Source organism: Ursus americanus, chromosome 32 (assembly GCF_024610735.1).
Source record: "Ursus americanus isolate L20-20 chromosome 32, mUrsAme1.1.p, whole genome shotgun sequence".
NCBI classification, from domain to species: domain Eukaryota; kingdom Metazoa; phylum Chordata; class Mammalia; order Carnivora; family Ursidae; genus Ursus; species Ursus americanus.
In genome coordinates this window covers 1,082,797-1,098,898 of record NC_142158.1, presented here as the reverse complement: position 1 = coordinate 1,098,898, position 16,102 = coordinate 1,082,797, and the positions used below count along the sequence as shown (strand labels likewise).

General features: G+C 47.1%; 1 protein-coding gene across 1 annotated transcript; it reads right to left on the bottom strand.

Annotated features, from left to right (window-relative positions):
• Positions 1–5,572: 5,572 nt before the first annotated feature.
• Positions 5,573–16,078, bottom strand: ZSCAN12 (zinc finger and SCAN domain containing 12). The gene is given in 4 exon segments (XM_045800618.2): positions 5,573–8,853; positions 8,855–10,037; positions 11,446–11,593; positions 15,026–16,078. Coding segments are annotated over 4 exon segments (1,833 nt in total). The 5' UTR covers positions 15,446–16,078; the 3' UTR covers positions 5,573–8,771.
• Positions 16,079–16,102: the final 24 nt, after the last annotated feature.

Below are 16,102 nucleotides of genomic sequence, written 5' to 3'. Positions count from 1 at the left end.
ATTTTTGTGTCCTGGGATACAGACACAAACCTATTTAGGTCATAAAGAAAATAAAATGTAATAGTAGACAATGATCTACTCTTGTTGAATGAATTAAAGCTACGAGATTAGAGCAGGCCTGGGAGTAACATGTGTGCAGTCATCCAGGAGACAGTACCACAAGTCCTGGGATGCAGGGACGCAACTTACTTCAAACGTCCTTGTTGCTTACAGCTATAGACTCCTCTAGAAAGCAAAGAACTGCTGACCTTTCCTTTTCTTGACCTGAGGCATTCACTGAATGTTTTTACTGGCTAAATTGGGCAATTAAGAATACCCATTCCCCATACAACTCACCCATTTACATTAATTAAATTAATTTTCCAATATTGTGGAGATTCTGTTGTGGAGACTTGGTCTCTGTCCAGTCAACTTCCTGCGATCCTCTCATTTATAAGAACTTGTCTGATGTGGATTCACTGATATTTACCAAGGTCTAACCACTGTCTGAAGACTTCCATACTCATCACGCTATCTGCGTTTCCCCGTAGTGTGAATTCTCCGATGCTGAATAAAGCTGGTGATTCCACGCAAAGCATTTCCACATCATCACATTTATTAGATTTCTCTCCTGTGTAGACGCTCCAGTGCACTGTCAATCCTGACTCGTGGGTGAAGGCGTTCCTCTTTACTTCTTGTAAGGTTCTGTGAGGTTTCTGTGCTGAGGAAGGCCTCCTCAGAGTCATCACATCTCTGCAGTCTCTCCTTTATGTGATTCCCTGATGTATAACCAAAAGCTTCCCCACATTCCTTACACTGAGCATTTTTCCAGGTGGTGGATCTCCTGGTGGGAAAGGAGGGACCCACTCTAAACAAAAGCCTTTCCAAACTTGTTCTCAAAGAGATTCTCTTTGGCATCTGGAATCCCTAATGCTGAGTGAACACTCAACAGCGACTAAAGCTTTTCCTACACTTACTGCACAGGTGTTAAAGTTCTACAGAGATCCCACCAGAAGATGTAGCATCTTCAGAATTGTTTTATGTTGGAGACAAGTCCTTATTTTCATTCTCAGTAACACCATCTAAAAAAAAATGCACAGACAATTCAAATGTCAGTTGTCTCTTCTGCTGAGACTTAAGATGAAGAACAGTGATAAAAATAAAACCCAGTTTTATCTAAAGTGCGTGCCTTTTCTAAATGTATCTGAACTGTCATCTCAATTTGGCGAAGTGCCCAAAAAGGCACGCAAGGTTCCAGTTTGGGTGAGGAGAAGACAGCTGGGCAGAAAGTCTGGAAGAACATGGAAGATTTTCTCACAAAATGTGACAAAGAATTAGGAAGGTATAATCAAAAAAGGGGAGATCAGTTTGAATCCAGAGATGAAAAATGGAGTATCAAGAAATCAAGAGAAATTTTAATTTATTAGTGTGAGTTAAAAGGACCAGTTATACCAACTGAAATGTACCTAGGCCACTACTATAGACAAGCAGAATGCTCCACAAACATTTACTGAGTCAGTGAACAGTGGTATATGATAAAAGTTAACTTGAAGCAACAACTAGAACAGTTTCAAAATACAGTTTTGATATGGAAAAACTAAAGTGGGGAAAATAACTTTTTCAGTAATGTTCAGGACTAAAACATAGGAAAAAAGCAGCACAGTGAAGTTAAATTAGTTGAATAGGTCCAAACAAACCAAACAAAACCCCTCACAAATATGACTGAGAGTTTCTACCTCAAGAATTGGGCAGATAATGAGAAGGAGATGATGGGTAGGGGTAAGTTTTCGAGGGAAAGGACATTACTGAGAATTCTAAAAAGCTTCCTTTCAAGGATCTCCTTTCTCTGCAGACACCCTTTCTCATTGGCTTTCCATTTCAAACGGCAATAATGCTCAAAAGTCAAACTATGACAGGGTCTTAACAGGCTGCACTTGAAACCCTGGATTCCAAAGTACTCTCTCTGCCATAAGCATTTCCTGTTCTATCCTTTAGGCTGGACCCTAAAGGCAATGGGATGAAGCTGGTCTTGGAAAACTGAATTGGAAGTTAAACTCTCCGTAAAAACGCCCAAACAACAGCGCAATATGGAAGAACTTTCTGGAGGTGCACATGAATCCCAAGGGGAATTAAAGCCCATGAGGGTGGTGCTGGGTTTTGGCTGCGGAGACATGGATCCTAAAGTTCAGTTTTGCTGCCTTCTCTGCTATTCCAAAGGGCTTCCACCACTCAAGCCATAACATAAGTGATATCCCAACCCTTCCCACCTGGTGGCTTCTCCTCCAAGCTGTCTCCAACTTCTCTAGCATAAGTGATGCCTCTTCTTCACATTCTGGGTATCATCCCTGCCTGAGTCTGCAGCAACCCAGCGAGGTGTCAGGACCTGCTTCAGCACCTGCTCCTCGGTGTGTTTGTGGTCTCAGCAACTGTAGGCAAAGCTCTCTGAGTCTTCTGACAGTCCTGGGAGGCCCAGGTAGCTATCTCCTGTAGTAGCAACTTGAAGTCTGAAGGACTATCCATGACTTCTTTGCCAGCGTGGTCCCAGGCACAGCCCTCTCCCTCTGCCATCAGTCACTATTAGGGACCTTCCCACAGGAGGACCGCCATTCTGGAATGAGAGCACTCAGGAGAAGATTCACTCCAGCCTGGGGTTCACACGAGTTTTTCAGAAGTATTTCCTTGTAGCTAGTCTTCTTCCTGGGGCATAAAATAACACTGTTAACAGAAACTCTAACTTTTGTTTAGCTCTTTTACCCAAGAACTCACTACCCGGACAAGGCACTGAAAGAAAAAGGAACTTTGACAGGAAGCTAAATGACTTAGGGGAGTGGGAGGGCCTCTGCAAATTATTAGCCAGCACCCCGTGCTAAAATGTTTTACTTCCTAAACGTTTGTTAATAAAACTTGGAAGACCATGACCCTCTTCCCTTGGGTTCTCCCCTTCAGAGAATCCCGAATAAACAGGAAAGTAATATCAGAAATGAGAAAATAACAGCTAATATTTACTTAAAAGTGACTACAAATAGGTACTATTATAATCCCACTGACAGTTGAATGATACTGTGGTACAGAGCTATCATTTGCTAACTCACAGCAGTAAGTGGCTTCTAAGCCTTTTCTTGCACTCCAGCGTCGCCTCATCTACTGCAGGGAGGGTCGGGAGTCAGACCACCTCCCCCACCAACCCCACTTTCCTTTTACAAAACCGGGACCCCAGAACTTCCTTCTCTCAACAGCCCAGGAATCCTAATACAACTCAAAACTTGGAAGCCACCCTTGACTCCCTCGCGACTCTCCGTCGTCGGACCCTACCCCTGACCCCCCGGAGTCCCAGGGTGCGGGAGAGGCTGCGCCCCGCCCCCGCACAGGTGCGCGCCCGGGCTCCGGCGCTCGTGCTTCCGGGCCGGCGGCAGTCCCCGCCGCGGAGCCGGCCGGTCTCCTCTAGGAATCGGGAGGCTCTGTCCTCTCGGTGGTTGCCTGGCGGCGTCCCCGCCCCGCAGAGCCTCCCGGCGGCGGCCGACGTGCGTGGGGCCCACGCTGCCGGGACAAGGCGCGCGAACGACGGCTGCGCCCTCCGCGCTGAGGAGCAGCGGCGCAGCTGCGGCGGCGGCGCCCGCGGGGCTACGAGCACCTCACCGGCGCGAAGCCCTGTACGCATAACCCAGCTACCCCCCCGCCCCGACGCCCAGTCTGGCCGCTACTGTCGCCGCTTTCCCTGGGGGAGTCACGTCACTTGCCAGAACCCGGCCTGACTACAGAAACTGCCACCTTTTTAGCGCGTGTGAAATGACGAGACCACCACCACTGAAGCAGGCACGACGGAGGCGCCCGCTCATGAGGTAAAACATGCTCTCAAGCCCGAAGAGCCGGTCAGGATCTAACCGTAAGTCACAGGTGACAAATGACGTCCCCGTAGAGGTCGTCCTCGGGACACCCAGGAGCAGCCGCGTGCGCTGCGGTGACGCGCACAACATGCCGCCCCCGAAGTCACCTTCCGCCGTGCTGGGGGACAGCTCTGGGGGCCCTGCCCGACGGGCTTTCAGACCTGCAACTGTGGGTGAAGTCAGTGGTTTCCATGAAATCGGGAAGACCTCTGGCTCGTAATGATGGTCTTACAGTGTGAGCCAAGGGCCCCTCAACTGAGTTCACTCATCACGGCCGGCTGGGTCAGAACCAAATTACATGTATCAAATGAAGCCTATGTACAACACATAGTTTTATAAAATATATTCATATATACTTTATAGATATAAAAAATACTATACATGTATAAAAATGTGCAAGGCCATTTGGCGTGAGAGAGGATCCAAAGAAATTCCAATCAAATGAACTGCTAGAGGGACTGTGATCTGAGAACTTTTCATTTCATGTGAAAGGATGAAAGTTGAGAATATCTAATTCAAGGTTATCAAATGATTATCCCTAAGTTGAATAGGGCAGCTTGTTGCTCAAATTTTGGGCTTATGGAATCAGGAGAGGTACCTGAAAGAACTATTTTTATATAATTACCCATTTCTTTTAATCCTAGAAGTGGTGTTAGCTACCAATATAAAACCCTGATCAAGAATAGATCCATATGCGTATTGGATAGATCCATAATGGAACATCTACATCTTTACGATTTGTATTAATGAAGACTGACAAAAATCCCATATTCTGTCCTAACAGAGGGTGATACTTTCCTATAAAGAGCCCATTTTTAGTGGAATGTCTCCTGTGGACACCCTCCTTAGTGTAGGCAACAAGCATTAAGTTCATGTTACACTGGCCAAATCTGATCCAGGATTTGGTGTGCAGAGAGGGTGGTGATATCATTACCTTGGGTGCCTGGACCTAGGACTCCGGGATTTCTGCAGTATCTCTGAGAATGACAGGAGTAGAAAAGCTTCCACAGATAATTACTCAAGACATTGATTACCACTGCAACACAGGGTTCCTTCAACTGAAATAAACAGTAAGCGTGGGCTCTAGATTTGGGTTGCCTGGGTTCAAAGCTTGGCTCCACCACATACTAACTTTGTGACCTCAGGCAGCTTCAATTCAAAACTGATTTGTTTCTCCAGCTAAAAATAAAATAAAGCGCTTAGTAATGCCAGGCCCTTAATAAGATGTTTTAGTAAGACATATCCTGTTCTCGACTCCCAAAGACAGCCAATAAGGGCTCTGTTTTGACTGTAAGAACTCTATAATGAATAATCTATGGGACATAACAAGAGGCTACTTCTGTTCAGAGTACAGGAGTGTGGACCTGCTCTCCACTGCTGGCCTTACCCCACAACTGACATTTCTCAATTCGGAGCCCTGCTCAATCTCATTGTTTCCTCAGCTTCTACCTCACACTTAAAATTCCAGCAACCCCTTCAAACAACTGGGGTTTTTTTGGAAGGGGGGGCAGCTTCCTTCCCTTTGCAGTCCCCTTCTATTACATCCCCTGCAACCTCTGTTTGTCAGGTTACTCTTTATTCAAAGCCCCCTTCACTTTTTATTGCGTTAGGAATTTGATTCTCCCCCAACCTCTCCAGGAGCTTTTTGTCGTAAAACACTCAGTATCTTGTTTATCTTGAATCGATTAGAAAAGAGAAGCCAGTCAATCTCACTATCATCCTTAACTTTATTTCTAAGCCACTGCTTCGTGATTTGAGTGTTAACACCAGTTTCTCAACCTGGCTGTTATGTTACGACTCTTGACTGACGTTATTTCTACCTTGGACTTGCTTCAATTTCACATTTTTCCTTTCCATCCTACTGCCTGTTATTGTTGATGGTTTCAAAATCCACAAGGGTAAGCTGCTTCAAAGGATCCTGATTTCCTGGATCCTGTCCCTGTTAGGCCACATCTACCTTTTATCCATAAAGATGCACTCTGGACTTCATCACTTCATCACTCTGTTTGCCGCACTCCCCAATTTCATATCTAACCTATCATGTCCTCCACTTGCCCCTCAGCGCCTTCTACTTCTGTGTTGCCAATTTAGCTCCAGTTACCATACTCTATTTTCTCCTTATCCTGGATAGTTTGACAACTTTGATGCCTACCTGGAAATTCCACAACACCCCACCCTTTCTTGGTACTGCAACTATATTTAAGCACAAGAAACAACCAGAACAAAACTCCCATCTTTATTTTTAAACAAGTTATGAACTGTGTATTATATAGGATACAGCACATCCTGCTGTTCTGGGTCTCTGTCTATGGCTACTTTATATTAGGCAATTAAAGGCGTTAGAGGCAAGTGGAGGAACGCGTCTGTGTTGAGAACACGTTAAACGGAAGATGAACTGCATAACCTGTAAGAGCACTGTGAACAGAAAGCAAGTTTAAAATAAAAATCGTGTTCCAGTGAGCAGGAGGATTCAAGAGAGGCTAAGGGACTCTGAAGAGTACTTGTTTGGATACCATGTCTGAAAGCAGATCAGGTGACGAGCACAAATAGCATGAGCTGGTGAAGAGGACATGCTCATACGGGTTCTCATCACTAAGCTGCGAGGAGCTTGCGAGAGTGAGAAAGGCAAGGCAGGGTGAGCTGGGGAAGGGAACAGGAACACACACAGCTCAGAGCTCTCAGGCTCACTCGGGGCAATAAACTGTCCTTTGGATGTAAAAAATTATTTACCCAACCCTCGCTGCCTCAATGTCTCATGTATGTAGCTCCCATGTTGGTCTGAGGATAAACAACTAATAGAGTCCTCAATGTGTGATTGAGTTTTCAAATGTTTGTTTGCTTTCCTCTGTTGTGAACTCAGGATGTTTTCCCATGATCATGTGAATTCCAATCCCAAAAGCAAATCTGACACATTATGTCATAATATGCCTAAATTATAGTACTAATACCATTAGTATTTTTATGGGAAAATGTGCTCACACTTACAGCTTAGAAGCTACATAGCTCTTTCTCCAGGGACTCTTCTGGTTCCAAACCAGTGATGATACTCTTATGTTCTGAATAGGGCTACAGTAGAGGGGCAAGAGAGAGGGGCCGTAGGGACAGGGGGCAGAGTACATTATAGGAGCAGGAAAGAGATGGGATACAGACACAGGGCTGGATACAATGGCAGTTAGGAGTAAAGAACGGTAATTACGCCTGTTTCTCCCCTCCCCTTTCTGTCTCACCACTTCAAACCCACTAACCGGCTAGAAGCGAGGGATGGAGAGGATCCTGGAGTTGATGGGATGAGGCGGGGTGGGGAGGTAGTCCCAGAAATTATAGTCTGCCCTGGCAAGGTAGCAAGGGAAGGAAATCAGAGGACAGCTCAGTGAAGGTTAAAAATAGTCTCCGAGAATAAAAAGATAAACAGACCAGGAGCCATGTGTGCCTCTCTGTGGCTGCCAACTTATCCGCAATCATCACAGGCCCTCATCCAGGACCAAACTGGCTACTCAGTAAAACAGGAGTAAAGTCAACCAGTTACTGGTTCACCTGTGTTTCCACAAGTCCCAAGGGACAGAGTCACTAATCTTTGGCTCTTTTATGTGCTCAAGAAGGTATACAAACCAAAAAATTGTAAACCAGTTCTGAAGAGGAGTTATTAGGGAATTCAGAACATGCGAACTATGTAATTGGGGAAAAAGAGGTTATGAGCCAAACAGAGAACACTAGCACCCTCCCCTAACTGGACACACAGCCTCGTGCTCAGATGACCCAGGGAGCCTTCAAATGTAGGTCTCCTATTTTGACACCCTTAAATTTGAAGAGGTGGAAAGGCCATCCTCAAGCCCTTGCAGGTGGACAGTGGTCAGGTTCCCTGTTCATTCTAAAGTACTGGTGGCACCTGTCCTCTGTCGGGCTTCCCTTATGCCATAAACCAGCAGCGGTCCCTGGTTACAGGACTGGGTTCATGCGTCCGCACGCCACAGGCAACCATGAAGGCAGCTGGGAGTCAAGGCAGTGTTTCTCGAGTTGCAGAATCAGGCGACCGGCGACAAAAATGAAGATTCTCGGCTCCTACCCCAGACTTAATGAAGCAGAATGTCTGTGAGTAGGACGTGGGCATTTTAAACAAGCTCCACACGCGACTCTGATGTTCAGCGAAGTGGAGGAATCCCCACAACAGACAGGACTTGAAGGTGGAGACCTACACTTCGGTGCCTGGTCCTTCCCTTGTGACACTGCAGCTACGTCACCATCTCCGTGTGCAACAGCGTCCTCACCTTTACAACGGATGGTAATTTCAAGTTACAGCGCTATTTCAGGAATGAAGTCAGAAAAGCGTTTTCTAAGAGGCACTCTCGCCCTCCCACAGTCTGTCCCTAAGCTCTGCTGCCAGCGTACTCCCATCCAAATGGACTCCGAACTGCCTCTCCACCTCAGGCTGGCCTGGATGCTTCCAAACCACGAGCATTCTTACCTCTGCCTGCATTTCCTTTACCCTAAATGGTTTCCATTTTGCCTTCCAATTCTGCCCATCCAACCCTTATGGTCACTAAGAGCTTTCCTGACCCCGAGGCATCGGTGGTCCGTCCTCCCGGATGGACAGCACTTACTGTGCGCAACGTGCCACTTCCAAGACACAGGACTCGCATCATCAGTCCTCCCGTCCTGCTGCAGTCTTACCTAACCTCACACGTGGATCTTAGCTATCCCAAACTAGACTGTAAACTTCGGAGAAGAGGACTTTGGTGTTCTGTTTCTTGATCTCCACAGCACCTGAGAGAACGGGCAGCACACAGGGAATTCTTTATAAAATATCTGAGGTTTCCTCATAGCAACAGTGACTGGCGTTTTGCCCTAAATGACTTCAAAGCTAGGATTTCTCTGCAGCCTGCACTCTGTGACACAGCTTCCCTGTAGTCATCACAGAGAAACAGGTTTTTCTCCTCTGTGGTCGGTCTGATGTTGAGTAAGAGCTGAGGTCTGCCTGAACAATTCCCCACACTTTACATTCACAGGGACCACCTCTAGTATGGATTCTCTGGTGTTTACTAAGATCTGACCTCTGTCTGAAGGCTTTGCCACATTCATCACATTGGTAGGGTTTCTCCCCAGTGTGGATTCTCTGATGCTGAATGAGGCTGGTGATTCCTCGGAAGGCATTCCCACACTCATCGCACTTGTAGGGCCTCTCTCCAGTGTGGATTCTCTGATGTTCCGTGAGGACTGATCTTTGAGTGAAAGCCTTCCCGCACTTATCACATTTATACGGTCTTTCCCCAGTGTGAATTCGCTGATGTTCTGTAAGACTCGTCCTCTGAATAAAGGCTTTTCCACATACGTCACACTTGTAAGATTTCTTCCCAGTATGGATCCTCTGATGCTGAACAAGGCCACTCTGACTGAAGGATTTCCCACATTCTTTACACTGATGGCACTTTTCTTTGTGGTGGATCTCCTGGTGGGAAACAAGGGATGAGTTATAAACAAAGGCTTTTCCACACTCGCTGCACTCGTAGGGCTTCGCCCCAGTGTGAACGCCTTGGTGCTGAGTAAGTGTCGAGCGCCGACTAAAACTTTTATTACACTGAATACAGTGGTACGGTTTGTCTCGTGTGTGGATCTTGAGATGGTGGAAGAGGCCTGCTTTCTGGCTAAAGGCTTTGCCACACTCATTACAGTGGTAGTGCTTCTCTCCTGTGTGAAGTCTCTGATGTTGGTTCAGAGCTGACCACCGGCCAAAGGCTTTGCCACACTCGTTACATTTATATGGCTTCTCTCCAGTGTGTATTATTTTGTGCCGAATAAGCACAGTTCTCCCACGGAAAGTTTTTCCACATTCCTCACATTTGTAGGGCCTGTCTGCAGTGTGGACTCTCTGATGTTCCACGAGGCGCGAGTGCTGACTAAAGGCTTTCCCACACTCCTCGCACTCGTGAGGTTTTTCTCCCAGACAGACCCTCTGCTGTTCAGTCAGATTGACTCTGTTTTCATCACCCATAGATTGTTCACCTTCCCTGGAGTGCCCAGAAGACTGTTCTGTTTTTGCTTCAGATTCATCAGCTGTTCTGCACCGAGCAGGCCAGGACACTTGGCTTTCAAATCTAGACACGTTCCCATATGGTTCCACTTCTTCAGAAACTTCCTGCTTTAAATTCCTGTATTCATTTCCAGTCTCAACACCTGAAACTACAATGGATCGCCAAATCAACTAGTTTACAACATAAGATTATTCGGTGAAAAATACATAAGAACCTAGAGTTTCTGCAGGACTATGAAATGGCATTAGAACACAGGACAGACATAATACATAAAGTCCTCCAAAAATTGTCATGCAAAAGACCAATAACCCAATAGAAACTGGGCAAAAGAAAAGCTGACTGCCTCCAGGAAAGGAAATACAATAGCTCTTAAACGTAAGATGTTCCACCTCAAAATAAGGGAAAAGCAAATTTAAACAATATTGAGACACAATTTTCACCCATCATCCTGCCCATCAGTATGATGTGACACCGTGTTCATGAAAGGGTGTCACACGTTCTCAGTGGGAGCGTAAACTAACCCCGGCTTTACAGAGGGCAACGTGACAATATCCATCGAAATTACAAATGGATTTAACCTTTGGCCTAGTAATTCCACATGCAGGAATTTATACTGCAAACGTACTCACACCCATTCACCACAGCCCCACCTGTGACAGTAAAACACTGGGGACAACTTGGGGGATCGATAAGTTAACTGTGTGGTTCATCCACACATTTTACTATTAACCTGCTGTTAAGAAATAAAAAATGCAAGCTTTTACCATCCTAGTAATAACGAGAAGAAAAGGTATTTGTTTGAATATGAAAAACATATATATCTCTAAAGAGAAGGACACACAAGAACTGAAAACAGTGACAACCTACTTCAGGGCTGGAGGAGACCAGACAGCTGAGGGAACGGAGGGGAATGAAAACTTTTCACTGGATAACTTTAAATTTTTGTTTTTGAATTATATGAATTTTTACCTATTTTAAAAAATTAAATGGAAAAGAATAAATATAGACAAAGTAGAGATAAAAAAGATATGGGGTCTTTCACCCATTCACCAACTTATAACATTCTGCCACATTTGCTTTGTTGTGCCTTCTCTTTGTAAGCGTACACACACATATACATTTTTTCCTGAACTGTCTGATAACTATAGACATCGTGGGGCAGAGGCTTCTTAACTGAAGGAGGAAGGATACAGCCAAAGTGAAGACACTAGTAGAAAAAGCAGTGAAATCAGTACAAGGGAAAATAACTATCAGAAGGACTAAATTAAATGGGACTAAAAAGCAGTGAAATCAGTACAAGGACTAAAATAACTATCAGAAGGACTAAATCAAATAAAACAGTGCAAGAATTCAGGAAAAATATTTAAATATAAAGATAAAACAAGAACTGAAGAATGACAAACCAAAGCGGCTGAGAGTCTGTGCAGGAGAGACTTCCTGACTCTAATGATCACAAACAGCACAGCATGCCCCAGAGGCCTGGTGTCCTGGGCCAGCCCGTTGTCCAGGGCCAGCCCGTCCTCCCCTTCCTCCCAAGACGGCTCTGTCTTCCGTACCTTGCTCCCCCAGCTGGACTTCAGGTTCCGGAGACTCACACTTGAGCTGCGCCATCAGAGGGGGGAGGGACATGCTGGGCTCCTGTTCTGTTCCCATAGGGGCCACCTCCTGCAAGGGCTGGTCCTGTTCCTCAGTGTGGACTGAGACCTGTGGCAAACGAGACACAGCTCACACACACAGTCTGTGAACAGCACATAAGAGTACACGATCCATGGCAGTGACACCCAGCTCTCTGATGCATCAACTTCCTTCCAGACACCAGCCTGCTGTATCCCTCCTCACGGCACCTCCTCTGAGAAACCTTCCTTTCTCCTGGTCTTCACAGCTAAACAATGGTGGTTGTACCACCTTCACCTCATTTATGCTCGGAGAAAGGCAGAAGAAAACAAAGGAACGACAGGGGGAGGCGGAAGGAGGGGAAATCTCTTCCACATAGGCTCCAGAAGCTGTTCCCTACAGACTGTGCCCTTCCAGGCTCCCACCCCACCTCCTTCCAGGAGATGACCTTGTTTTCTCCTTGTCCAAGCTCATGGTCACATGAGAGATCACCCACCCTTCATTTCATCTCTCCCTCCACCCCCCCCCCCCCACACACACTTACTTACTTCCACTTAGAGGAAGAGGCCTTTTTCTCTCCACTCTTGCCTTCAGCCCCATCCCTTCCTGCACCCCTGACCCCTGCTCCTGCAACGAACTCATTTATTTAGCAGTTTAAGCCACTCTGTAGCTTCCATGCCTGCACGGAATCATTCCCCTTGTATTTAAAAATAACAGGGCTCCCCAGTGGGGTGTGAAACGCAGGGATCTGGGACCACTCTCGTTCCTTAGTCTGTGTCTTAGTCCAGGAGCTCTGTGAGCTGGGGCTGGTTACTTGGACTACATGGCACCGTGCGCACAAAGCCCCTGGCGGGGGGCACAGCTACACCAGGCCCTCAAACTGCTCCCCAATCCCCTCCAGTGCCTACATTCTGTAAATAACAAATCACTGCACACTGCCTCTATTCCAACACAGGTGCATTGGGTAACCTCTGCCCAGAAGAGGTTAAGAGCCAAAATTTGGCCATAAGAGCCAAAATCAGCAGGATGCTGAGATGGACAGAAAAAGATGTTTCAACTTTGAATGTGGAGGGAGGAAAAGGCCAGTACAGTGGGCTGTGCCTTCTATCCGCACATCTCTGGCAAGGCCTCAGAAATCAAGTGTAAATTCCCTTAGCTGCCCCTAGTGTGCTTTGAGGGAAGGGGCTGGTTGGCAAAACAAACTCAACATGTTTAAAACCACACTACTTCTGCCCGCACTTGAGAATCCCCTTCTTTCTTCTGGTTCTCTTCCTGTCTCCCTGGCCACTCCTTCTCCGTTTCCACTGCCCTGATGACCTCCCTTCGTCTCATAGCCTTAAATATCATCCATATTCTGACAAGTGCCAATTTTGCATTTCTAGCACAGATCCCTCCACCAAATCCAGCTTGTTATACCCAGTTGCCTGCTCAACTTTTCCAGGTGGATTCTAATAGGAATCTCAAAATCAACATGTCCAAAAACCTAGTAACCCTTGATCCCAGTCCTGACTCCAAACCTTCCTCTCTCCCAGCCTTTACCATCTCCATGACTGATGGATCCACAAGTCGTGACGCTCAGAACAAAAACCTTAGCCGAATCCTAAACTCACTTTCTCTCATATCCCACATCCTACAGAAAAACAAACTAAGTGCTACCTCCAGAAGAGGCAGGATCCAATCGCGTGTCACCACTTCCACGCTACTGCTCTGGTCCCAGCCGCGAGCACCTGCTGCCTGGATTGGTGCTGAACCTGTCTCCCTGCTTCTGTCTTTGACCCCTCAGCCTCCCGCACCCCGACCACCAGCCCCAATGAACAACTCTGCCAACAGAGTGGCTGGAGTGATTATTTTTAAAATTTAGGTCAGGTTAAACCTCTCTTCTGTTCAAAACTCTCCAGTGACTCAGCACCCCCGTTTACTGTCTTCCTCCTCTCATTTGACTAGAATCTATCGATGAGACAGAAGCAACTTCTGCGCTTTGTTCACGGCTACGTTTCCAGTGCTTAGAATGGTGCCTGGTACAAAAATCCACATTCAGTAAATGTCTCCTGAACCAATGAACTTTTCCCCAATCCACCTTCCCCTACACCTTTGAACTCTGTTAGAAGCACCTGGATCACGCTAGTCTCTCAAGCCAGAAGTCCCCAGTGCTCAGCCTAGAAGAGATTGCTCAGTATAGAGTTTTCCCTTCATCCTTCCTTTTCTATTCACTCTTCTGTCATCGTTTCCAATTAATACTTATCTACGACATGGTTCATCCTTTGTAGTCTCACCGTCACAACTCTCTCAGAGTCATATCTTTCTGCCACAGGCTCCTCCCCTCCTTCATGCCCCAGTGTTGGGCTGCACTTTTTTTTTTTTTTTAAGATTTTTTATTTATTTATTTGACAGAGATAGAGACAGGCAGCGAGAGAGGGAACACAAGCAGGGGGAGTGGGAGAGGAAGAAGCAGGCTCCCAGCAGAGGAGCCCGATGTGGGGCTCGATCCCAGGACCCCGGGATCATGCCCTGAGCCAAAGGCAGACACTTAACGACTGCGCTACCCAGGCGCCCCTGGGCTGCACTTCTTGTTTTATCATTTCCCTGTTTTATATTCTTCTTAGCAAGACTTCCCAGCCTTGACTCTACTGACAAGTTGGGTCAGATAATCCTTTGTTGTATGCAGCTATCCTACACACTGTAGGATATTGGGTGGGCAGCAGTGGGTGGGCAGCAGTCTCACTAGCCCATTAGCCACTAGATGCCAGTAGCACCCCTCCCATATGACAACCAAAAATGTCCCAAGTCATTGCCAGATGCCTGTAGGGCACAAAATTGCCACTTGGTGAGAACCATTGTCTTTTAACAGTGTTGAAACAAAAGAGAACAGAACAAGGTCCTACATACTTCGGTTACATCCTGAGGTTAGAGAAGCTCATTATGACTCAAACAGAAAACCTGAGAAGCTTGTATCTACAGAATAAAATCTCAACTCCAGAGGTGATATTCAAAGTCCTGGACTCTGTTCTCAACCCCTCTACTCACACAGCTCACCTGTCCAACTTACCAGCTTTCTCCTACTCCCAGTAGTCCCATCCCTGCCTGGCCCCTCCCTCCTAACCTTCCACTCTGCTCCTACCTCCCACTCCTCCAAGGTGGTGACTTTGATTTCTACATTGTTTAGTCCTTTAACGGAGGCAGGGAAGTGGATACATTGTTGTGCAACAGAAGCATGTCCCTTTCAAGAGACTGCTGCCCACCCCAGTTACCATGATCTCTCTAACATTTGCTCTTAGAAATCTTACTCATGTTTTTGAGCAGCATTTCATCAAACAGAACTCTGGAGGCGTGGTTCAGAAATAAGTGATCCTTCCACAAAAAAGCTATAAATAAGTTAGGACTACATTAACCAACTTTCCATGAGGCTAGGCCTGATGCACCGAAGTGTCAAGAACACACTTTGTGAAACAAAGCTGTACACACTCTGGCCTAGAAATCCATAATTCACCTTTTCTCAATCATAAAGCGATCTCTTTTTCTCACCTGTTCTCCAGGCTCATCCAGCTCTTTCTCTAAATCCTCCAGCACAGTCACCACCTGCTCGCCGCTCTCTGGCTGCTGCTCCCGCACCCAGGCCTGCAGCTCCTCGGGCAGGATGGTCAGGAACTGCTCCAGCACCAGCAGCTCCACGATCTGCTCCTTGCTGTGGGTCTCGGGCTGCAGCCAGCGTCGGCACAGCTCCCGGAGCCGGCTCAGCGCCTCGCGGGGTCCAGATGTCTCCTGGTAGCAGAACTGCCGGAAGTACTGTCGGAAGACCTCCCTGCTGCGGGTGTTGTTCTTCCGCAGGCTCTGATCCTGCCTGGTGGTGTCCTTATACTCCTCCTTCTCCTCTTCCTCGATCTTTACTTCCAAAAGCTCATCCTGGTCCTCGTGGGCCTGGAGAGCCCAAGCAGATGCCATCATAGCTGTGCAAAAGCTTTATCAGTGCTGCAAGGAAGATTCCCTGTTAAGTTCTCCCTGGGTGGACCTGAGGGAGAAGCCGTCACTTTCAACACAAGCTACATCCATAAGCAAAAACTGAGAATTCTAAACATTTACTTCTGTGCTTTGCAAGCCACCTCCAGGTTAATTTACGATACTCAAGGAAATACTCCGATTACAAAAGACTTAAGAACAGACTAATCTAAAGAGAAAGATTAAAAGGTGTGAAGCGGCCTGAGGATTTTACAAACGAACAGCACGGCCTGGCAGGAAGCACCTGCATTGAGTCCTAGAATAAAGGGCATTCAAAGGGAGTACATCCAACATTTAGAGCTAATAAATAATCATAAAACGTGGAGACATCCTCGATCGGTCTCCTTTCTCCTGGAACGGCCGCACGTCCGGCGGAAACCCTGCGGTCAGCAACGCAGCCGCCGCAGGACTCCAGCCCCTCGGGCGCTGCCTCCGCTCCTTCACGCCGCGTCCCACGGCCCTCCGAGAGCGGGACAGGGCGGCACGCTCGCTCCCCCCGCGGCCCGGGGAGGCCAGCACGCGGGTCCCGCCTGGGGTACGAAAGGCCGCAGCGTCCAGGCGGTCCGGAGCTTACACCGCCGACAGCGCCCCACAAAGGCCGGAAGC